The 24,420-nt window shown below is 43.9% G+C and overlaps 1 protein-coding gene across 2 annotated transcripts in view; it reads left to right on the top strand.

Moving 5' to 3' along the window:
- CEP41 (centrosomal protein 41) overlaps positions 1–23,359 on the top strand; it is a 44,752-nt gene extending 21,393 nt beyond the window's left edge. For both annotated transcript variants that reach the window (XM_058724261.1, XM_058724260.1), the window contains exons 3-11: positions 6,472–6,519; positions 10,786–10,847; positions 11,895–11,964; positions 17,871–18,015; positions 19,711–19,862; positions 20,507–20,574; positions 21,662–21,776; positions 22,250–22,465; positions 23,157–23,359. In XM_058724261.1, coding sequence (XP_058580244.1) covers positions 6,472–6,519; positions 10,786–10,847; positions 11,895–11,964; positions 17,871–18,015; positions 19,711–19,862; positions 20,507–20,574; positions 21,662–21,776; positions 22,250–22,465; positions 23,157–23,305 — 1,025 coding nt within the window. In that variant the 3' untranslated portion in view covers positions 23,306–23,359. The remainder of the gene's footprint in view (positions 1–6,471; positions 6,520–10,785; positions 10,848–11,894; positions 11,965–17,870; positions 18,016–19,710; positions 19,863–20,506; positions 20,575–21,661; positions 21,777–22,249; positions 22,466–23,156) is intronic.
- The last annotated feature ends 1,061 nt before the right edge of the window (positions 23,360–24,420 follow it).

Below are 24,420 nucleotides of genomic sequence, written 5' to 3' on the forward strand. Positions count from 1 at the left end.
TTCACCCTTTTAACCTTTTAAGCAATTCAGAGGTTTTTAGTACATTCACAAGGTTGTGACACCATCATCACTGTCTAATTGCAGGACATTTTTGTCACCCCCAAAAGAAAGCCCATATCCAATAGCAATCACTTCTCATTCCTTACTTTTTCCAGTCCCTGGTGACCACTAACCTACTTTCTGTAGCTACGAGTTTGTCTATTCTGAGCATTTCATATAAATGGAATCCTGTAATATGTGGCCTTTTGTGTCTGGCTTCACTCAGCATGATGTTTTCGAGGTCCATCTCTGTTGCAACATCTATCAACACTTCGGTCTTTTTTACCGCCAAATAATATTCTGTTGTATAGATCTTCCCCGTTTTGGTTAGCCAGGCATCAGTTGAGGGACACGTGGATGGTTTATACTTTTTGGCCATAACGCGGCTATACACATTATTGTGCAAATTTTTGCGTGAACATATGTTTTTAATTCTCTTGGTTCTATACCTAGGAGTCACGGATGATCGTACGTGGTAACTCTGTGTTTAATTTTCTGAGGAACTGCCAAACCGTTTTCCAAAGCAGCTGTACCACTTTGCATTCCCACTAGTGATGTAGGAGGGCTCTATTTTCTCCACGTCCTCGACGATGCTTGTTACTGTCCGTCATTTTGATTATAGTCATCTTTGCGGATGTGAAGGGGTATCGCATTGTGGTTTTGATTTGCATTTTCCTAATGACTAATGATGTGGAGCACCTTTTTATGTGCTTACTGGCATTTGTATATCTCCCATAGAGGACTATCTGTTCAAGTCATTGGCCCGGTTTTTAATTTTTTTTTTTTTTTTTTTTTAATCGTTGTGTTACAAGAGTTCTTTGTTGTCTTCTGGGTACTAGGCCCTTATCAGAAGTATGATTTGCCAATACTTCCTCCCATCTACTGAGTGGTCTAGTATTTTTGTTGTGCTTAGCTGGGGGAGTAGAGAAAAGTACACCTACTCATCTTCCTGGAGGCAGAAGTCTCCCAAACCAGTTTTATAATAGCTTTTGGAAGGGCCAAAGTGTACTTCGTTGCTTAAAACTCAAAAGTATTTTAAAGTCAGTGTGGGAGAGCAATCTTATTCTAGTGTTCGATTTTTTTGTTGTTTCAAATTTAGAAATTATTTTAAAGTCAATTTCAGGGGAGGATTTTATTTTCATGTTTTTCTGTGCATTTTTATGACTCACCTCCCTGTGTATTCAGAGAAAGTATCCACCTGATGTGCCGTGGCCTATTACGTGCCACGATCTGTGTCCCTTTAGCTCTCTGGGTAGCCATCGGCCTGGGACAGCCAGCGTCTATGCCAGCATTCTATTCAAATGTTACCACTTGTGTGGGTGCCAAGAGGTGCGAAGGGTGAGGAGTCCTGGTTAAGGGAGCCCAAGAATAACCTTACAGCCCGAGTGGTAGGTTTTTAAGCTCCGCAGTCACAGCAGTAGAAATAGGCACAGGTATGAGTGAACATTCCTCACTTCTAGGCTAAATAGATGGGTCTTTAATCTTTTCTTACCAAACAGTGAGCAATTCAGAGTTAATCACAAGAAATCAAGAATTGCGTGGTATCTCCAGTCTTCACCCACCTCACCTCCCGAGTTCTTCAAAGACTGCTCTCTTCCTCCTGGGTAAAGATGATTTTTGATTTCTATGCTTCTGACTCCACTTCTCCTCTAAACCCAAACACTGATGTATAGCCATGGCTGGACATAGCAGAACTGTTTTGAACTTCAAATATTTCTTTTGTTCCATAGGTGCCTGGGTGTGTCTTACCCGCTCCCCAGCATTGCCAGACTGTGCCATGAATGGATCACGCTTCCGATGAGATCCCTGACGGCGTTTTGTTCAGTCTCCACCGCAGGGCTCTTGTGTATTCTCAAGCACCCTCTGTGGGTTTCCGTTCTGCAGCACTGCAGGCCGATTCAGGGACACTTGCCAAACCACAGGGCTCTCCCTTTGTCAGTGTCCCACACTCTTTTGTCGCCTGCGTTTATCCCCTCATTTCAGTCTAGATGCAGTCTCATATTTGAAATGTCTTCAGTTTCCTAAAATTCTCTGGATTTCCTCCACTTAGTCTTTCCTAGCCTTGTTGTTAAGTTTTTTGTAAATTCACATTACTCTTGTTCTCTCCCCACAAGCGAGTCGTTTCCTGTTTTCTTCTTTAGTCTTTACTTTTCCTGAATATTTGCTAATAGCCTTGGTCTTAAGCACTCAAACTCATTACGGACTGGGTACTCTTCATTTTTATTTGGTATTTAATTCTGTCCTTTTTTTTATGTCAAAGGAAGAAATGTATGTGCAAGCCTCTTACAAAGCAGAAAGCACTATGCACTCATATAACTTACTGAGATTAACAAAGGACCACTGTGCCTCTTTTCACGCTTTCTGCTCCTTCTGAGCCAAAAGAACTTCTCCGGAGAGGAGGGAAATATTGAAGAAAAATAAAGCAATGGAGTTGTCTCTTAGCAACTGAGTTCGTGCCTTATAAATCTTGCCCACTTTAGATTACTGCTGCTCAAAATCACTTGCTTTTCGTACTGGCTCAGTACAAATAATGTTATTAAATAATAAGGAAACAAAGGGAAAAAGTCTAATGAATGAGTCACCCAGTTTATCGATTGTACTCTGTCTTTGCGTAACACTATCGATAGAGTTGGGTTTATAAGCTAAGTAGAAGCTAAATACCACCTTGAGCATTTCGAGGCTACCTGAGTCTTGAAACCATATGGATGTCACACAGATCGTACATACATGGGTTGGTAATAGATCAGGTCGTGCAGAGCTTAAAGCAAATCAGGTGTACGAAAACCCAAGCCAAATTGGGATGTGATTACTTGTGTTGTAAAAGAATTTATTATAAGGATTCTTCAGACAGTACGTCTTCATAGTAAATTTCACTTAGCCAGTGATTCCTAGTGCCTTTCGTGCTAGACAGCGGAAGAGATAGAGATTCTGTGTGTGTGTGTGTGTGTGTGTGTGTGTGCGCGCGCGAGTGTAAACAGCCTTTGGCTCTCCGTATCAGAAGGTAGATAAGGCTTGCACACAAATAAGGCGGCTCGATGATAAATGCCTTGTGAGTGGGGAGCTGAGTGCTGGAGAAGTTCAGAGAAGGGAAAGGTCACTTCCAGCTGGGTGAGCTATTATGATTACATGGACAAGATGACCTGTTAGAGAACAGAAGACCAACGCAGACTTTGTCAAGTTTAGTAATTAAGGCAAGATTGAAGAGGCAGGTGTGACGTCGGCGCCTTCAGCTCTGGAGCAAGGAGTTTAAACTTCAGTCACGAAGCAGCGGGGAGCCGCTGACATTTTTTTTTTTTTTTTTTTTTAATCAAAGTCTTGTCTAGGAAAATTTATCTGGCAGCAACGTGTAATTTCAGTTAAAAAAGAACTGGTTTGCCGATAGTCTTTTAGACTCCCCTTGTATAAAACAAAGCTGCATTTATAAATAAGCCAATTATGGAATTGACTCACTTCTAGCCTTTTTAAGAGGTAGTCAGAAACCTGCTTTCAGATGCAATTAGACCCAGTAAGATAAGCTGTGTAGTTAAGATACAAGCAGTGTATGAAGGAGGGTAAAATACTAGATCTCGTACTTTCTACCATCGTTTTGAAGGATTTTCTTTTTTTTTCCTTTTGCCTCCATGAGTCGGCCATCCCCGGGTCTTCCTCCAGCTGAACCAATGCAGACGTCCTCCATTTTCTTTTTCCCCCCCTCTCCTTGGACAGAACGAATGTCTGTCATGAAAAGACCTTCTTCTCGGTAGCCCTCTCAGATCTGTTCTTAATTGTGCCAAGTATTTGTACACCTCTGCAAAAGACTGTTTTCCCTGCCTTCTCCTTCGGTGGGAAAAACAAACAGGAGGAGTGACAGCCTTACCTCACTGGGTTGTTGTGAGGCTCTGTGGCTACAAAGATGAAGTGTGTGTGGGGGGGGGGGGGGAGAGTCCAGAAATGTTGATAATCGATGGAGAAGTGGACTCGCGACACTCTTGTTAGTAGCCACCACTGTAGATTGGAAATGCAACGTTTTGATAATAAAGACCATATAATAAGGCTGGCTGTTGTTTTCCATGCGTGGTATGCCTTGGGGAATTCAGAGCATAAAATGGTTCCCATCTGCCCCTGTTAGGGAAGGAACACTCCCTCCGTATTGACCTCACGGTGAAACCGTGTTTTTGAACCAACACATCTAGAGAAGCGGTGTTGTTTTTGTGAGCCGTGTTACAAACAAGGAGGTGGGGAATATTAATCCTGGCTTAGCTTCTAATTTGCTGTGTCACTGAGCAAATCAGTCATCTCTTCTGCACCTCAGCCTCCTGTGAGGAGACTGCCTGAAGCTGCCCTAGCCAAAAGAAACCAACTGCCACGCCAAAAACACGCAAATGTAGGATCTCGGGAGCGCGGAACCAAAAGCTGTGATGTACAATAGCTGACGAGTAAGATGGCTGGTCGCTGAAGAGCTCACTTCTTCCCTCACCCTGCTGACTGGCGGGGGCGGGGGGGGGGGGGGTTCCCGCCTCAGGTCAAAATTGCGGGGGAGAGGGAAGTACGTTCCGGAGGAATTCCTGGTTCCCTCCGGAGATCTGGTCCCATCTCAGATCCATTCCAGTCTGAAGAACCTAGAAAAGATCATATTTGATGCCAATCTTGGTTTGTGGTGCTATTTGGACCTCTTAGGCGTTTTTATTTTTTTTTTAATTTTTTTTTTTTTTTAACGTTTATTTATTTTTGAGACAGGGAGAGACAAAGCATGAACAGGGGAGGGTCAGAGAGAGGGAGACACAGAATCTGAAGCAGGCTCCAGGCTCCGAGCTGTCAGCACAGAGCCCGACGCGGGGCTAGAACTCACGGACCGCGAGATCATGACCTGAGCCGAAGTCGGCCGCTTAACCAACTGAGCCACCCAGGTGCCCTCTTAGGCGTTTTTAGTGCCTCCCTTGAGAAGGCTCAGGCCTTCCCGCGGCCCTGACTACCGTCATGCCTCTCTGAGCTTTTGGAAGGCCGCAACAGCCTGACTCCAGGACTACACCGAGTCCTGCTGTTCTGTCCTGATTCGGAGAGTTGTGTCTTCAGACGGGAAAAAAAAAAAAAAAAATTTTTTTTTAACCCAGCAGAATTTTATTCCCGGATGGATTCATAAGTGAAGATTTAATACTAAGGTGATGTAAGTTGTTTTTTGAAAAGGTATTTTGGGTTTCAGAGCAAGAATTTTCTTTCTCTACTTCTGACCTCAGCCGTGCAGAAAAGTTCAGGATGGTCCTTAAAAACATCAGTCCACGCCATTAACTGGAAGCGTTTCTTTTATCTGAGGTTGGGACGGAATCTGACGAGCCCCTCTCAAGGCTTGAAAGTTAGGAGCGTGATTTTAGAAATGAGAAATTCTTTTTGACAGATTTTCCCTTTTTGCTGTACCTTTCAAATGCCAGGCAGAGCTTGCTGTGTTGAACTGAATCAAACCGAAGCATGCCCAGTAAAAAATAATAGCCCCTCGCTTGGGAACTAGACCTCAGTTCTTTCGGAAACCAAAATGATCCTGGCCGAGTTTTAGCGTGTGGAAACTCTCCAAACCACCTTGGCGAGAGCCTGGTATTGTAGAAGCAGGCTGTAGAACACGAGGGCTGGGTGCTCTTCGCAGTGGTGGGAATCTGCTCTTCTCAGCAGAGCAAATCCGTGATGAATACTACTGCACAGACTGTGTGGTCTAGTTCAGGCTGCAACATCAGCATGAATAGTTGAAGACCAAGTTCAGGAAAGCGAGGGAAACCACAAAGACTAAGTGCAGGGCAAGGGATTGCTTGGGTAGCCACAGCGGCACATTTTAGACATTCAGAGATCATTGCTTCTTTCCTTCTCTTCCGCACATCTTCCCCACGAAAAGGTTATGGGGGAATTTAAAAAAAAGGAGGAATGCCTTGACTTGAAAAAAAAAAAATTACAGGGGCGCCTGGGTGGCTCAGTCGGTTAGGCATCTGACTTCAGCTCAGGTCATGATCTCAAGGTTGGTGAGTTCGAGCCCCACGGCGGGCTCTGTGCTGACAGCTCAGAGCCTGGAGCCTGCTTCGGATTCTGTGTCTCCCTCTCTCTCTCTGCCCCTCCCCCGCTTGTGCTTTGTCTCTCTCTCTCTCTCTCTCTCTCTCTCTCTCTCTCAAAAATATATAAACATTAAAAATAATAATAAAAATAAGTGTTTAAAAATTTTTTTTAAATATAAAGTGATCATCCGTACTGCCTCGTGTTTATTTGGCCAAAACTTTTTCCTTGATTCCTCATCACTTAATGATGCTGTATAATCCAAAAGACTGTTAAGTATGTGTGGCCCATTTGCCTACAGAACTACTACTGTAGTTCTGTAAGAACAGGATAGGGAGGCTTAGGGAACACTTGTACTCCATTCTGTTTTTACAGAGTTACTCATTTTCTTCCGTTAAAAAGCCTATCTTATTCTCTTTTTAGGTAACAGCCTGACTAAATACACTGAGAAGCTAGAAGAGATCAAAAAAAGTGAGTAACCCTATTGAAGGTTTGGGATAATGGAGCCCATCCAGAAGTCGGTTATTAACAACCTTAACCCTTCCCTACAGCTGACACGCACAGAGAGCTGTGGGAGGTGGGTGAGCCTGGCAGGTGCCTAGAAGGATGTGGGAAACGCCGTGTACCGTCCCGGCCAGCTGCTAGGGTTGTTGCTTGAGGGCCAAGTTCTGCCCGACTTCCATCCCATAGGAGATGTTAGTGTTGGAATGTAGAATGAGCTCTACTTAAGCAGCGAGTGTCCAAGCTTCTGGTTTCGTTGTACTGCAGTCTCCACGACCTTTTCCAAGGTCACGATCTTTCCCATTCTCTTAGTTTTCTCCATACCTGAGATGGGAATAATATTATCTCTTATTTTATAACATCCTTGTGTGTATAAATTAGCCAGTATCCATGAAAGACACAGAGGAGCGAGGGAGAAAGCTTAAAGCGGTGCTATGCCTTAGAAATCCATGCAGTCTCTGCTCTCCTTCAATTAAAAATCATATTTCAGGCGTTCCTTCTTAAAAACTACTCATCTGCAAAGATCTGCTACTAGTCATTTTGCGCATCCCCCTTGCACAAGAGCATAATTTTTCATTCTGCGTCCCAAATAGAGGTAAAGTGTACACATCGAGGCGAGGATTAAAGAAGTAGGAGCATCTATTTTCTAAGATGGATCTGTTCATATCCTCAGCAGAAGAGCCCAGTGACAGGGGAGTATTTCGCTGATGGTAGCAAAGAGGCACTCCGACGGTTAACAGTTCAGGACTTCCCTCTGGTAATAGACATCTTTTGGGAAGAGAATACTACAAATCCAGAATTCGCCAGGACTTCTGTTACTACACAGCAGACCTTTTCATGTAAATGATAGTGTTTCTGCTTCTTTTGAATTGCTGGGGTATCGAGAAACCGCAGCCATCAGTGTGGACTCAGGAACAGCTTTATGCCGACTCTATTATTTGCCATGTCTAGCTATGAGGGCTAATGTTCTAGACATTTGGTTTTTAATGTGTCACGTCACAGTATTCTTTTCTTCTCGGGTCCTTTATATTAGATGTTATCGCTTTATTCCATTATACATGACACAAGTGTATATATTTTAAGTACGTAGTAACGTTTTCAACTAGGAAAAAAGTCTCATTTACTCACCCATGCTTCATTGTCGTCGCCCGTAATTCATCCGCAGCAGGTAAAGTTCAGCCGGCCTGCTTCTGTTTGGGTTTGAGGTCCCCTTTTGCCTCCCCTGTCCATTCGTAGCTTAGCGTAAGTTCTCACGTCCACACCAAAATCTGTCCCCTGAAAACGCCCCGTTCCCGCCCAGATTGCCAAGCCCTGTTGAAAACATTTCTTAAAAGCGCAATGTGATTTCTTTAATATCTAAACTTTAAATGGAGCTTCTCTTCCCCCACCCCACCCCCGCCCCCCAAATACCTCTAGAATAGAGTCCTTGAAAATGTTTGCTTCCCTCTTTAGAAGTTTCGGACTTCCTTTTAGTAAGACAGGAGGCCCCTCTCACCTTGTTTCACACACAGTTTGTGCTGATTCCCCGACTAGAATTACTTCAGATTCTGGTTTGAGATCTACGTTTTGGAAGCTATTTCCTTCTCTTTTCCCATTTTCTGTTGTAGATGTTCTTTTGGGTCGAAAGGGAGGAGAATATTGCCTTGTCTCCTGACACCCTAGATCCATCACTTTTCTCGGGTTACCTTAGATGCCGTGTCTTTCTGTGAAATCACAAACCTTGTTCTGTTACTTCCTTTGATTTGTCTTCCCCTGTGAGCCCAGCTTCCCTTTGCTAATAACGTGTTTTAACAGAACCCTGAAAACGCAGAATTCCTTTGTAATCTGAATCTTCTTTCAACTCTCTCTCGAGAAAACAGACACCCTGTGCTTATTGACCGCGCACAAAGCCTATTCTTGGCTTCTGGTGGTTAGATGACACCAGCGTGAAGCATCCTAGATAGTCAGGTCTCTGTCCTTCCAGTAACTCGAGAGAGTCAGACTTAGACTCCAGACTTACTGGAGAAGAAGACCTTGATAACGGATCTGCAACTCGGATTTTTTGTCTCCATCCCCGAGTTGGGGAGCGACGATGGGAGCAGAGGCTCCATTCTTAAAGCTCTGTTCGCCCTTGCAAGGACGGGCTGACGGAGTGTTCCCAGTCATCCTTTTCCATAACATTTAAAACTTAACTGTCAGACGTCTAGTTTGATCTTTTATCTCTGAGTAATAATGTCAGAAAGTCCCAGTGATGGCTGTCCTTCTAAACAAGAACCAGGTATGTAGCGTGCAGGCTCAAATGCACAGTGGGGCGTGTAGTGCCTAGAGGGTTCTAGAAATGCCAATGGGTAGAATGTGGTAGAGCCTGGTTTGGGTTTGGGATCATCTGTACGTAGTCAAAGGGGATTTGCATGTGTACCTTTTGTACTGCGCATGTGAAGAATTGGGGAAGTATTTCAAACTTTGTAACTGTACCAAAAGAAGATCAGTGGACGAATGCCGCAGCGCAAACCCCTCGAAAGCTGTTGCCTCTCTTTCTTGGCTGACTTATCACCATTTTGACTTATGTGAGTGGCTTTTGGTGGGCAAATCGGTGGTGACTGAGAGGAATGCTGTAGCTATTCAGTTGGATTTTTTTGCAAGCTTCTGCCCAACCTGCTGGGGCTGCATCCCGGTGAGTCTTGGAAGGTCCTTTGCATCTAGGTTTGTTACCTTGTTGTGTCCAGAGGAAGCTACCCTGAGAATTTTCTAGGCGTAGTGGTTCGTTGTGAGCCACATCGCTCTCTTTGAGGCGTCTCAGAACAGAGAAGCTTTAATGCGTTGTAACAGTCAGCCTTGATATATTTACAGAAGGCTAGTTTTTAACGTACTGTCATTTCCTGACCATGGTTCGTAAAGTGTTTGGTAAACCAAGCTAACATCATCCTCCAAAGTGTTCATTGTGTGTTCGTTTTTAGAAAATTCACGGAAATGATTAGTAACACCAGGTAAATCGTTTTAAATACTTCTAATCCTTTCCTTTGTTGCTAGGAGTCTTGGTTTAGGAGACTTTTTTTTGCTGTGAAGGCCATAGTAATTATCCATCTAACCTTTAATGATTCTGAAATAATGTGGCAATACTTGAGGAGTCGTGACCACCAATATGAAAATGGAGAAGAGTAGTGGAGTGTAGGGGGGTGGGTGGGGGGGAGTTCAATGCCAAAAATTCTTTAGAATCGGCAGTCATCTTCAGAAAATTGCATGGAAGCTAACTTTTAGCATGCCTCCACGGGACAGGTATTAGATCAAGTGAGATTGGCTAAAATTTTAAAACGACCATTCAAATGTGATATGAAGAAATGTTAACAAGTGCAGAAGTACCCCCTTTTGAGTTATGAGTCAGAACCAGAAGGATAGCGGTGAATAAATATGGATGTTTGTTTTTTTTTTAACTGAGGTAAACACACACACACACACACACACACACACACACACACACACATAACATAAAATTTACCATCTTCACTGTTTTTAAGTGTTCGGCTCAGTAGCGTTAAGTACACTCACACAGCTGCATGATAGATCTCGGGAACTTTTTCATCTCGTACAACTTAGCGTGTGGATTTTTACTGCAGGTGGAAATGCAGAGAAACTGATAGAGAAGATTATCAGGACCAGGCATAAGAACTGTGTGCCCAGCATTGTACCCCGGGGAGAAAAAAAGGTTGTCCCGTGTCTCCAGTGTAATTTGTAACCTCAGGAACAGAATTGTTCTCTCTTTGAGGCAGGGTTAGAATAGTAGGGTGTAAATGTCTCACCAACTGTTTGACCTGGGGCAACTCAGCTTCTCTGGGTCTCTGTCCTCATCTGTAAGATGCAGACGTTTATTCCTTGCTCTGTTCTGCAAAGGATTGAAAGTGGCTTACAACATGCATGCAAGGCAACACGGTCCAAAGAGAGATAGCCGAGTAAAAGGAAAATGGCAAATGGATGAAATAACATGAGGGGTAAAGTCACTAGACACAAAAGGGTGGCTTATAAACTCAACTCTAGGCCTCCTACCAGCTGAAGCAAAGGGGAAAAAAAATGAAGAGATGATAAACATACCTGCCACACTTAATTCCGAGGATGTCATGAGGATCAAATGTTAGATAATATATGTAAAAGCATATAAATAACTTGAAAATCATACCATGTAACTCGACGACTAGACAGAACGAGTACCTCTAAGAAAGAAAAGTATACCTACAAAATTATTTGTCCTATCCTGCTTTTCAGATTACAGATACAAAAAAGATGAGCTTTTCAAGAGACTGAAAGTTACAACTTTTGCCCAGCTGGTAAGTTCAGCGATCTTCCCATTGGAGTAAAGACTCTAATGAGTGCCGGTTTATGTGAGTATTTCTAAATTCCACTCTAGGTAATATTTGCAGAAGGGTTTCTTCTGTCTGTACATTTCACCTATGGGAGGATTAAGAGGTGTGCAGCTCATTCAAGGATGGTGTGAGCTATCTTCTTTGATAAGAATTTGATAAAGTAAAATGTGCATTCTACTTTTAAATCGTCGCATTTATGGTTTAGGTTGTATTTTTCCTTGCACACTTTAATTTCATGTTTCGAATCTCGAATTCTGGTGTCTAGAGTTTCATTGACATGGTGGATCATGGGTCTTATGAGCTGAGCTGTGAAAAGTGCTTTAAAAACCGTGGCGGGGAGGGGGACGGTATACTGTGTTGTGATAAATACATTCAGGGGCACCCGGGTGGCTCAGTCAGTTGGGCGTCTGACTTCGGCTCAGGTCATGATCTTGCAGTTTGTGAGTTCAAGCCCCGCATCGGGACCCTGTGCTGACAGCGTGGAGCCTGGAGCCTGCTTCAGATTCTGTGTCTCCCTCTCCTTCTCTGCCCCTCCCCCCTCACCCCCACTCTCTCTTTCTCTTTCTCAAAAGTAAATAAACATTAAAAAAAAAAAAAAAAATATATATATATATATATATATATATATATTCATAAGACATTGATTTCTTCATTGAATGTCGAATTGCTGATTCAATTCTGTCACGGTTAAGTATTGTGTGTTATGTTGGGACTGGAATGTGTATGACCATTTACGCATGTTTCTTGTCCTAAATTATCCTTTTGGACTTTTAAGTTTATTGTGTGATGTTTTAAACGAATCTGTGTTTCTGGAATGATCATCTGCGGTGTAATTCCCACTCCTCAAAAGTCAGGAGGCCTGAGATTTAGTCTCCAGTGGAGGACACTGACAGTTTCTTGAAACAAGAGATCTTTGATGTTTCCTCGTCTTTTGTTAAAGACAGAATTGCCTCTGTTTAAAGACTAACAAACATAAACACATCTACATATTTCATTCTTTTTTTCTATCAGGTCATCCAGGTTGCTACCCTATCTGATCAAACACTGGAAGTGACAGCTGAAGAGATTCAAAGGCTAGAAGGTAATGAGAATTGAGGACGTGGGGGAAATAACCGATTGACCGTGTGACCGAAGTTCTCACCCTGTCCACCTTTGCTCTTGTGTCCACAGGGAATTGGGACTTCGATATATCTATTTGTAATTAGATTGTTACCGTCCGAGACATGCTCTCTGGTGCTTTAATTGTTCATTCTTCTGTCTTTTAAAAAGCCATCTGGTTTTCCAGCTCTAACATTTGTAGTTGTTAATGTTTTTTTGTGTGGTGGGTTGGTTGGTGTGTTTTCGTGGTTTTAAACGTTCTGTGTGTGTTTAATATACTAATTACTTTTTCTCAACGGATATTTTTAGTGCCTTCTACCTACGTACAGGTCACAGAATTAGGTGCTAGGAGACTACAGAGACGACACAGCCCTGCTCACATGGAGTGGGTAGTCGCGTGTGCACACGTGCGCGCATGTGTGCGTGTTGGGCGAGGAAAATGAGAACAGAAGCGCAAAATTGCTAACGTGGCAGAAATTCATAATGAAGGATTAGAAAGAAGTCATCATTCGTTAAATATACATTGCTAAGCACTTCACACAGCTTTCTTACTTCACCTTACCAGAGACTCTGGAAGAAACAAATGCTTAGAGATGAGAAGCCCAAGCCTCAGAGGTTAAATGGCTTGCTCAAGGGGATACAGCCAGTAAGGGATGGGCGTAGGATACAAATCTGCGAGTCTCCGCTCATAACCAGGGTCTTCGCTCTGGGAGTTCTGAAGAAGGAAGGGTACTTTCCAGCTAGAAAACCGAGGGAGGCTTTCTTAAAGCCTGTGAGCTGAACATAACATGTTCATAACATAACAGAATCTGAACAGGTGCAAGTGACAGGCGAGAGTCTTGCAACCTGAGCAAAAAGGCACGGAGAGCGGGTTTGGAGAATCGCGTCATCTAGCCTGGCGATGACCCGGGGAGGCGTAGGTGCTAGGTTGGAGACAGGGCTGGGAAGATAGCTTTCCAGCTCCAGGTTTCCTTTCTTAAGTGCGAAGTCGAAAATAAAACCTCTCAGTGGCACTGTCGTGAAAAGAATACGCAGAGTTAAGGTCTTTATTCTATCCTGAGGCCCTCAACCATCAACGTGTGGCTGTTTATTGAAGGGGAATATGTTTTGTTAAGGTTGATGCAGGCCAGGAATTTGACTTCGGATTTCAAGACCAGTTTCTCAGGAAGTTCGAACACCGGCTTTGTGCAACTTAACTGTCATTTCCCTGGGCTTGTTTTTGTTAGGGAGGATAAAGAGCATCTGACAAAGACAGGAATTTATCTTTGACAGATGCCTCTCACACGGCAGAGAAATAAGGGTTCTTTGTAACAGAGATAATTGAGTCTCCTCATACAAGTACTCCCAATTTTAACCTGGTTATATAAGTACCTGGATTTGGTCCTCGAATTCATGGAGATTACAGCACCAGAACATATGGGCACATGCAATTTTCTCTTCTGAGATAAATTTGCACAGCAAAATAGGCTCTTGTAAAGTAGGACACCATAATGTGTGAGTAATATTAGTGTTTTTCTAGCGCTCTACACAGAATAATAACTCACTCAGGAATGCCTGTAGAACAGATTGTATGCATACTGGCTATTTTTGAAGGAGGAAAAAACCTCCTTTTGTGATGTTTGTTGTTTTTTTCCTGACTTCAAAGTATATTTCTAGAAAATTAGAAAATTGCAAAAAACATGTAAGGAAGAAAATTAAAATAATAATCCCTGTTAACATTTTGCCCTACTTTTTCCCCTAACTGCGCACCCGAATCCCTATTCTTTGTGCATACTTTTGAGTTATGCTGTTCCAGATTAGCATTTCATCGTGCCTGCTGTCCTGTGTCATTGAATAGACTTCAAAAGCTTAATCGTAAAGGTTGTGTCGTCATGTAACGTCTGTCCTTTGGACATACCATAACTGATTTAACTATTCTCCTACCGGACATGACAGCTTTTCTAATTTTTCACTTTTCTAAAATAATGCTGCTGTGTAAATACGTAAACATGAGTGTGGTTCTGATTATTCCCTGAAGATAAATTTTGCTGCAGATGGTCAAAGGGCGGAACCATTTTCAGACGCTCGGGCGCTGATTCCGCACTGTCTCCCCGTTTGCATTCCCGAACGAACCCGAATGGTTCTCCCCGTTTGCATTCCCAGCAAATAAATGAGAAGACCTGTTCCTCCCCATCCCAGGCAGTGCTGAAGAATTCTCATTTTTGCACGTGCTTGCCAACTTGATGGGTCAAAAGTAGTATCTGGTCATTTTCTTTTGAATCTCTCCGGTCATGAAACTGAGCCTTGTGTATGTGCGTGATTATTGGCCACACACATTTCTTCTTCTGAGAACATTACCTGTCCTTCCCCATTCTTTTTTTCTCACGGAACTCTCTTCTTTTACTGATTTGAAAAAGCTCCGTGCATTAGGGTCTCTTTAAACATTGGAAACAAGTACAGCCTTGAAAATGAGAAAAGGCTTCACTTGACAATGTGAAGTTTCCAAATGCAAATCTCCATCGTTAAGTAAAAATAAAACAACGACCAAACCAAGAACCTAAGCGGAGAGCAGTATGGATAGTGTTCTCCTGATATGTAAAAAGGGGAGGAAATAAAATATGTGCAAAAGTACGTAGTTGTTTTATTTCTGGAGGGAGGCATAAATACGTGCAGGTGTTTCCCTTGGAAGAGGGGGCCTGAGGGCCTAGAGGTCAGGAGTGGGAAGGGACTTCCTTTCCATAGTAACAAATTTATCTTGTTTGCATTTTTACCTGGTGCACATGATCTTTTTCCAATTAAAGCACTAGTTAATTTTTTTTAATTCTGTAAATTCACTATATTAAGCCTTTCTAATGCATGTATGTCATAGATGTTTTTCCTAATTTGTTACTCACCTTTTAATTTTCTTGGTGTTCATTTTTGACATCCACAAGGTTTGCATCTTTATGTGATTAAATCTATTAGCCTTCCGCGTTGTGCTTTCTTTTATTGCCTTAGACTCGTAAAATCCAAGCTAAGATAAATTATTCACCTATATTTTCTTCTATTACCTTGCTTGGTGGTTTGGGTTTTCTCCCTACATCAATCCACTTGTTACGTTTTGTGGCATATGATGTGAGGGGGTTATCTAAATTTGATTTTTCTAGAGAGGTGACACGTTATCCCACCACCATTTATGCAAGTGTTCTCCCTTCACCCACTCGTTTGCGATGTTACCTTTGATGTATGTTAGCTTTTATGTATATTCTGGGATTTGTTTCTGTGTTCTCTCTTATATCCCGTCGTTCTGGTTTGTGGTTCAGGTTCAGCCTTGTTTTGATCATTTATCTTTGCCACATATGTTACTATTCGGTAAGGCATGTTCTCCAAATTACCCGTATGTACGTGTGTGTGTGTGTGTGTGTGTGTGTTTTCCTTCTCATTTGTACAATCCCTTTAAGCTTTTCAAAAACCCCATTGGGATTGTTTTAGGACTAAAAATGAAATTTGGAAAGGATTAACATCGTTTCACTTTTGTCACCCAGTCAGGAATGTGAAGATACATCACTCTCTTCATTCAGGTTTTCTGTAATGTCTCTCAAGTAAAATTTGTCTAAGACCTATAAAGGATGTAAGTTTGTACGGGCCCTTTGCATTTCTTAATAGTCCTGTTTTCTAGGAGAACATATCTTATATCCGCAGTTGTTACTGGGAATGAGATGCTCTTCATGTTCCTTTCTAATTGGCATGTGGGAAAAACTGTTTGCCTGTTAGTATTTCTTTTCTTTATCTACGTGCACGCTTATTTCCCTTATTCTCAGAGGATTCTCCTGAAATTTCTAGGTAGATTATATCATATGAAAAATAAATTTTGGTGTCCTCTTTAATAACGAGGCGTCTTCTCTTTCTTTCTTCGCTCATCATACCAGTGGAAACAGCAAATTCTCAAACGTTTTGGTACAGTCTCCCTCCGCACGCTTCAGAATTATCGAGGACCTCAAATAGTTTTGGTGTGGGTGCATTATATCTCTCGATATTTATTTTTTTTAATTTTTTTAAATGTTTATTTATTTTTGAGCCAGAGAGGGACAGAGCACGAACGAGGGAGGGTCAGAGAGAGAGGGAGACACAGAATCCGAAGCAGGCTCCAGGCTCTGAGCCATCAGCCCAGAGCCCGACGCGGGGCTCGAACCCACGGACCGCGAGATCGTGACCTGAGCTGAAGTCGGACGCTCAACCGACAGAGCCACCCAGGCGCCCCTCTTTTGATATTGAGGGCATTAAAAAATTTTAACTGAGAGCTTAAAAATATGTATTCATATTCATATTCACTTACAAATAGTGATATTGAGCCCATGACACGCATAACTAGGCTTTTAATGCAAAATAGCTGTGTTTCCAAAACAAGCAAACAAAAAGTTTATTGAGCATGGCCTTGTTTCCCATCTTCTTGTAAACCTCCGCGTCTGACTTAAGAGTGGACAGCCGATTCTCGTATCTTCTGCGTTCACTCTGTGGCAATATGCTCTTTGGATTGAAGTATAGGAAGGAAATCTGGCCTCACACAGACCTGTAGTTGAAAAGAGAGAATCTTTTAATAGTTCTTTCAGATAATTATGGATATACATCTTTGAGGCTGTACTGAAACTTGACAACCGGTAGCTTCTTAAAGGTTAGTTGTAATGTGGAATCTGAAACCGGATCAGTGCATGGTTTGGATTCCATTACCTTAAGCTCCTTGGTCTGTCCTGTGCTTTGAATGAAGCTTTTTAGCCACGCATAATTTTCTAACCTCACTCTTTGGCCACTTGGAAAATATTGATTCGCCGAGTTAGGAAGATCTTCCAAATACTGACAAATTTTGTTCGTTACACAACATCTAAAAAATCACACTTACTGGGGCGCCTGGGTGGCTCAGTCGGTTAAGCCTCTGACTTCAGCTCAGGTCATCATCTCACGGTCCGTGAGTTCGAGCCCCGCGTCGGGCTCTGGGCTGATGGCTCAGAGCCTGGAGCCTGCTTCGGATTCTGTGTCTCCCTCTCTCTCTGCCCCTCCCCCATTCGTGCTCTGTCTCTCTCTGTCTCAAAAATAAACGTTAAAAAAATTAAAAAAAAAAATCACACTTATTAACATCATCGCCTGTTGTATCAGAAAAATCATTAAGTACAGGGAGGCACCCAAGCTCCTGAGGGCAGCTAGTTTCCAAAACTCTGATTTTGGGGTAGGATTTAGTCGCTACAACAGAGCCCATCAGCTGTTTTTTTCCTTGAAACGACAAGTTCACTTAGATCATTTTTGAGAGAATGTCTGCCACGTGCACGAGTCTAAGTAACTATAATTTTCCTGTCAGTTTTTCTTCCGGGTAAAAATGGTGTGCAGGGCAAAAGCAGCAATAATCACACTAACGCTTTCCCTCGAGGCCCCAGGGGTATCTTGGTTATCTTGGTATGGAGCAGACTTACCGGATGTGGGCCCCCGATGTCATTACACAGAATGTTAAAAAGGCGTATACTTAAAGATGAGACTTAATAGAATTATTATCACAGCTCCATCAGGGACTGGCTAAAATGTGACCACTGTATTTATTAACTGAGTGCGTTCGTGTTGGTGAAAAAAATACGATAATTCCTAATCAAACTTGGTGCCTCTGCCCTGAGTGTTACTAAGGCGCTCACAGTTTTAGCCACTGTTTCTTTGGCACCCTGAGGGGCAGATATCAACCCGGTAAAAGAGACCTCGCAGGTCCCCCTGAAAGGGTCTTGGGGACTCCTGGGATCCGCGACTACATTTTGAGAACTTACGTGTTAGAACTTAGGGGACAATTTAATCACCGTGATAGGATTTCCTTGCCTTGACCTCATTTCAGTGGGACTGCCCGACAAGTGAAATCAACTCTGAGGTCCAATATACCTGTTCATTTGCAAATTTTAGACAATGATTCTGCGACTTCGGAGCCCGATGGGGAAGTCAGTGCCAGGACCAACGGGAAGGGGAGCCCCGGGGAGCAGTCGCCAAGCCCTGTCCAGTCCACAAACAGCGCGGGAGCCGGGGACTCCAGTCGCTCAACTCTGCAGAGGTATGCCAATCAGATTCATGTTTTCACTGTATTTTACTTCATACTAACCTGGGTTCCAGTTTCAGTGATTTAATCGCCTTAGAAGCTGACTGGCAGTAGTCAAGTCCCACATTTTCATCCCAGCCCCTCTATTTTCTCTTGATATAAATGCCATCGCCTGAATCTTTTCACAGCATCTCGGTGCGTTTAGGTAAGAATATATTGATAGGAGAGCATTAATTTTCGCTCCTTAATTCCATTCTTCTCAGCCTTCCCGTGTGCAGGTTTGCTATTAGGACTCAGCTTTACATCTCCTATCTTTTGATTCCCACTCCCACCCCCTTTTCTGTCTGCTGCAGCTTATAATTACCCTGTCTGAGATCACAAGAAAAATAGAGTGCCCTACACCATACTCTGCTATTACACAGGTGCAAAGGAGCAGGAAAGCGGCCCTCGGTGTCGATTTGCAAACCGCATGTGATGCGTCCTTCTTGCTGTGGTGCAACCCTTTTCTCACAAACACTAGGCATTGATTATAAGACGGTGCTGATTTTCCGCACATAACCATCCCTTCTACAATGGCGAAAACAACTGTAGTCGAGAAACCAGGTCTACCAGAGAAAGAATTGCTATCATCGGTACCGCTGTTATTTTTCTGTAACTACTTTTACGCAAGAACTTGAAAATCGCATTCACGAGATGGACCAACGGGACTTCCGTTGAGGACGCGGTTTCCTATGAGACAGATTTTCTTCTCCTTTGGTGCAACGAAATATGCGCTCTGTAGCATCGAGTGACTGCGTTGAGCAGGTTTAGACGCAGAATTTGATTTGCCGTGCCGGGAGAGGAGACGTCAGTGCGTGCTGGCGTGTGGTCCGGCACGCAAGCCTTCACAGTTGCCTGGGAAAGGAGTCCTCTTTTCGTTCCAATACAGATATTTCACTACCTGCCGTCTTATTCATAACGCCTACTCCTCTTATTCCTTTGATTCATGTTTTTACTACATTTCGCCTCCAATCTGAATACGGCGACCAACCTTACGACCTTAGAAACAGAACTGTCAATGGTGAACTCACTCACTTCGATCCTCGTTTTTCCCGTCTCGTTATACGAATGCCGCCAAATCTGGAAGCCTCTTCAACTTCTACGCTGTGGCCTATAACCTGGGAATGAGTACAGATAACTATTGACTATATTAAGGTTCAAAATACGTATCGGCTAGGTCGCCCTATAAGTAGAGGGAATACATTAAAACGTTGCTGTTGGTTTGTATTACGTATGACGGACAGAGAAGGCCTCCGTGTTTCCTGTCCTATCAACCTTATTCTTTCCCCTTTCGCTCTGCTGTCTTACACTCCTCACATTCCATCGGATTAACTGTTGGCCTCTTTCTTTTCTCTGAATGCTGCTCTTGTTGCTGGAGGCAGCATGTGCCCTACAGTCTCTGTCCCCTCAGCCATGCTAAGGACCTAACATGCCTTCTCTGAAGGTGACACGGACACGTGGGTCCCTTCCTCGCGGTCCAGTGTGATAGAATAGGAATCCATAGGGTCGTGCATTCAGAGACAGAACTGAGACACCATATGCATTTTCCTTCTTCTTTGACGTGCCCTTTGAGAAGACATTGAGCACTCTCTTGCTATTCTGAAGAAACGCATTTGACCTTGAAGCCACGCACCCCTGAGTGGTTTCTGACGACCTGCTTTTCACTTGCAGCGTCATCAGTGGTGTTGGGGAGCTGGACCTAGACAAAGGGCTAGTGAAGAAAGCCGAGCCCAACACCAAAGACCGACCTTATCCCGACTGCCCCTTCCTGCTGCTAGATGTGCGAGACAGAGATTCCTACCAACAGTGCCACATCGTTGGAGGTGAGAGAGAGGGGACGTTCTAGCATCTGAGTCCCAAGAACAGAGCCCATTCTTTAGTCCAGGCCAGCTTGAGCCACATCCCAGGGTCAGCAATTCCGGAAGTGACGTGTTAACCAAATCCACCATGGGAACCTGTACGTTGGCTCTACCGTAATGCTCTGAGAGAGGCTTGGGACGTTCTCAGATGGCCCCGCGGCCTGGGGCTAAATGTCAGAAACGGTGACACGAAGCTTCATGTTTTGTTCATAGTGTCCTGTTTCTTTTCTCTCGAAAACGTGTCCACGTTTATGGCTTATTGATTTTGAAACTGTATTTCTTTGAACTCTTAGACTTGAAAAAAAAATTTTTTTAATGTTTCTTTATTTTTGAGAAAGAGACAGAGACAGAGCGTGAGCAGGGGAGGGGCAGAGAGAGGGGGAGACACAGAATCCGAAGCAGGCTCCAGGCTCTGAGCTGGCAGCACAGAGCCCGATGCGGGGCTCGAACCCACGAACCGTGAGATCATGACCTGAGCCAAAGTCAGACACTTAACTAACTGAGCCACCCAGGCACCCCTGAACTCTTAGAGTTTAAACCAGGCAGGAATTTGGGGCAAAATTGTACAGAAAGCAACAACCGTCCTAAGCTTTTTCTTCTCTCTGCAGCTTACAGTTACCCAATCGCAACTCTGTCTAGGACAATGAACCCTTATTCAAATGACATTCTTGAATACGTATCCTTTGTTGCATTTTATGGAGTTGGGTGGTTTGAGGACTGTACGAGTTGAACTTGCCATGAATCATGCTCCTAGGGAAAAAACCTCTGTGAAGGACCTTTGATATTAATTAGCTTACTTAGCATATTTTAGAATTTGGGTTCTTAGCTCTTGCTGAGTATCCTGACTATCCTGGCAGATGTTTCTAAGCCATCCTGCAGTGGGCCAAAAAACATTAGGTTAAAGGCTGTGATCTATTGAGAGTTAGTCCTAAGACTTTTGTTTTTTCCCCTAGAAAGCTTTCCCAAGTAAAACTTAAGGAAATTTTTTTCCCTCTGATTTAAATTTTTCCCTTCTTAAAATTTTACTTTTTTTTTTGCTTACAAAAATTACACAAATAGAAAATAATTTCAACTCGGGAAGATCTAAAAAGGAAGACTGATAATCACCACTGAACAACTCCGATTATGTTTTTTTGCATACTTTATTTCAGATTGTCCTCTATGTATTCTTTTGAAAACCAGAGTAGAAATCATACCGTATATATAATTTAGTATTTTGATTCTTCCTCTTGCCGTAGTACAGTGTATTTCCCCATGCTCTTTGTAAACTCCTTTTTGGTTGCACTACGTTATCTCATCTTATATACTCTACTATGATATACTAAACTGTTCCTCTCTAGTGGCTTTTGGGTCGTTCCCTTTTTTTTTTTTTTTTTTTTTTTTTTTTTTTTACTATTATAAATAAGGCCACGGTAGACACGTGGGGCACACAGGTTTTTTTCTATTTCCTCACCTGTGGAATGGAGGTTGTTAATACTTAACTTTTCAAGGTTGTGAAGCTACAAGAATCAAAAGGCATCAAGCAGGGAGCTAGTTCTGTCTTGGACCGTGGTCATACTAGTTTCTAAAAGATAAGACTACCCGCCTGTGTGGTTTCCACGAGAGGAAAAAATCCAGTAACTGCTGGGGTGATGGGGTTGTCCGACGTTCTCTGAACTCAGAAAGGGGAACCTTGACAGTTCTTTGTTCCTTGGGGGTTTCTTTAGCGTCTAGGAGCCTGAGCTCAGTGTGGGGGGGGGGACCTTAACTCATGTGACTCTTAGAAAAATGCTCACGGCAAGATCATCATTCTGTACGACGACGACGAGAGGCTGGCCAGCCAGGCGGCCACCACCATGTGTGAGCGGGGATTTGAAAACCTCTTCATGCTTTCCGGAGGTGAGTGGGCTGTATTCTGCTTAGGACCGAAAAGACAGAGAGTCGGACTCAGAGTCCTTCAACCCCTCCCCCGTCACCCTCTTCCTCTCCACGCGCAGAATTAAGAATTCTGGAAAGAGAGACAACCATGCTGGCTGCAAGGGGTCAGGAGTTATGTGAAACTTCCGTTAGCTCCATCGGCACATGTTTTTAATTCCAGAAATAATGCTGTTGCTTTAGGGCTCTGTAAGCAAGCCTTAAGGCTGAAGACTGCAGCAGAAGGATTTCTGGTGGAATTCACAGAATCCCACCTAACCACCATGTTTCTCATGTAATTTACTTAATGGCGAAGCAGTTAAGATTTCACGTCCTTGTGTTGGCTTGGGCCAGCAGACCAAAGACCAGGAGACACGCAGGCTCCTTTCCAGCTTTCCAGGTTTCACCTTAGCCTCACCGTGTTAATGCCGCCTTTTCTGATGCTCTTCCACACCTAGGTCTAAAAGTCTTAGCTCAGAAATTCCCAGAAGGGCTGATTACGGGTTCCCTGCCAGCATCTTGCCAGCAGCCCCTTCCTTCTGGCTCTGCCCGGAAACGATCCAGCCCCAAGGTGCCGCCTCCACCAGCTGAGAATAAATGGAGATTTACCCCAGAAGACTTGAAAAAGATAGAATATTACCTGGAAGAGGAGCAGGGTCCTACGGACCATCCTAGTAAGATATTTTGACCTGTAGAGATAACGTTTTGGGTAGAGAATGTTTTGTGGAGAACGTTTTGAGGTTTGCGGCTTGGAATATCGTCCTATGAAAAGCTTGATCTCTTATATTCAGATTCTTACGTTATTTGCAGGGCATGGGGAGTGTGCGGGTGCCGTGTGGGGAGGGGCGGGGGCAAGGGGAGGTGATCCCAGGTTGTGGGGAGAATTAGGCATTGCCAATAGAGAGAAAGGACTTATCATTCAGATAAGGTATGTATTTCAGGCTGAGTTGAGAGGCTAAGCTGAGGCACTTAGATTTCCTCTCCCGCAGGTTTTGTTTCCCTCTACAGCTTCTGGGCACCTTGAAAGCACGTCCAACCTTCCCTTGAGCACACTACTTTCTCTTGTCTTTTCCCTAATCACTCCTGTACCCGTCTCTACCAAGAAGAAATGAAGGCCAGACTAAGCTGGTTGGGATAACAGAGAGGAAGGGGGGAAAAAAAGCTCGCTGGGCTTCCTTTCGTCCCTGCCCCTTCCCTACCTCCAAGGATGAAGAGTAGGGTTTAGCCTAGAGTAGATGCTGAATAGGGCTTCATTAGCTTGCAAGTGGTTATACCGTACGACTTCATTAGCTTAAAAGTATACTTGGCAGATCGTCCCTGGAGTCATTCTTGCAGCTCTGCTCCCTGCTTTCTTGCCTCCTGCAGGCCGGCTGAGCCAAGCTAATGCCTCCGGAAGAGACTCCAAGGTTCCAGGCACCCGCAGCGGTCATAACCCGCCCGCCAGGGGCCCTGGTGGCCCCCCGAATCCCCGCTCGCTCAGCAGTGGCCACCTGCAAGGCAAACCCTGGAAGTAAAGACTTTGCCTGTCTTAGTCAAATAAATACTTTGTCTCCTTTCGGAACCCCTGAGCAGTTCCCAAGTCGGTCATTTTCAGCAACTGCTGCAGAGGAAAGACGACGCCATGTGCGATGGGCCCTCCTTCCTCTGTGTCCACCTCCCTTCCTGCATCCAACTCGGGGGGAGTGTTACAAAAACCAGAGGCATGGCAGGCTCTAGTGTCTTCCCTATTGTTTACAGAATCTTTAAGTTTCTGAACCTGAGTAAGAAAAAAAGAGTCTAATTTTTGGGGCTTTTTTTTTTTTTTCTTTCTACTTAGGTCCAGCTTATATTGGTTCATATCCTGCATTGTTTTGTAAGTTCTTCAGGCACATCCGGTACGTTCTTCCCAGCCAGTTCTTTTTCACTCGCTGTTCTTGGCTTCGTGGAGGTTGTCCTGGTGGGCTCTGCAGCCCCAGAAGCTGTCCCTGGGCGTGGATGATTCTCAGCTTTCAGCCACCCCCAGGGGCGGGCCCACTGGCTGAGGAGCTCTCTGCCCGGCACACGCCGCAGGCTCCGTGGTGAGTTTGGAGGCTGGCACCTTGAGGTTTGCTAGAGCCACTCTCACACTTCCTGAGTGCTGCTCCCCACCAGATGTTTTCCTGGAACCAGCACTGTGCTGACGTGTGCTCAGCCACCTTCACACGGGCCACCGGCTTCCTCCAGAAGAGCCCTGTCCGTTACACAGGCCTGTGTTAAGAGCCAGTGAGGCCCCCCCGCCCTCCCCGACCTGCCCCTCATTCATGGTTGGTTTATCGGTTGTAAATTTCCATTCCCCAGCTCAGGTCCATCTGTCTTAGATGGATAGAAATTATGGCCACTTGAAAACATCAGCCTCAATCGGGCCACTGCAGGCACACATGGTGAGGAGACTCCGAGGTCCTTTGTCAGAGCCGACAGCCCCTTTAAACCCTGGCTTAAAAATACAGTATTAGTCTAATTGAGTAATTAGTACAATTTCCTGCTTACTTTTCATTCTCACGACTGAGCTGTGATTAGGAGGTCGTGATTATAGATTCTGGTTTGGGCCAGAATTTTGAATCAGCATTAATTGAATTGCTAGATGACTGACATTCATTCCATTTAATTGGGG

Source organism: Neofelis nebulosa, chromosome 4 (genome assembly GCF_028018385.1).
Source record: "Neofelis nebulosa isolate mNeoNeb1 chromosome 4, mNeoNeb1.pri, whole genome shotgun sequence".
NCBI classification, from domain to species: Eukaryota; Metazoa; Chordata; class Mammalia; order Carnivora; family Felidae; genus Neofelis; species Neofelis nebulosa.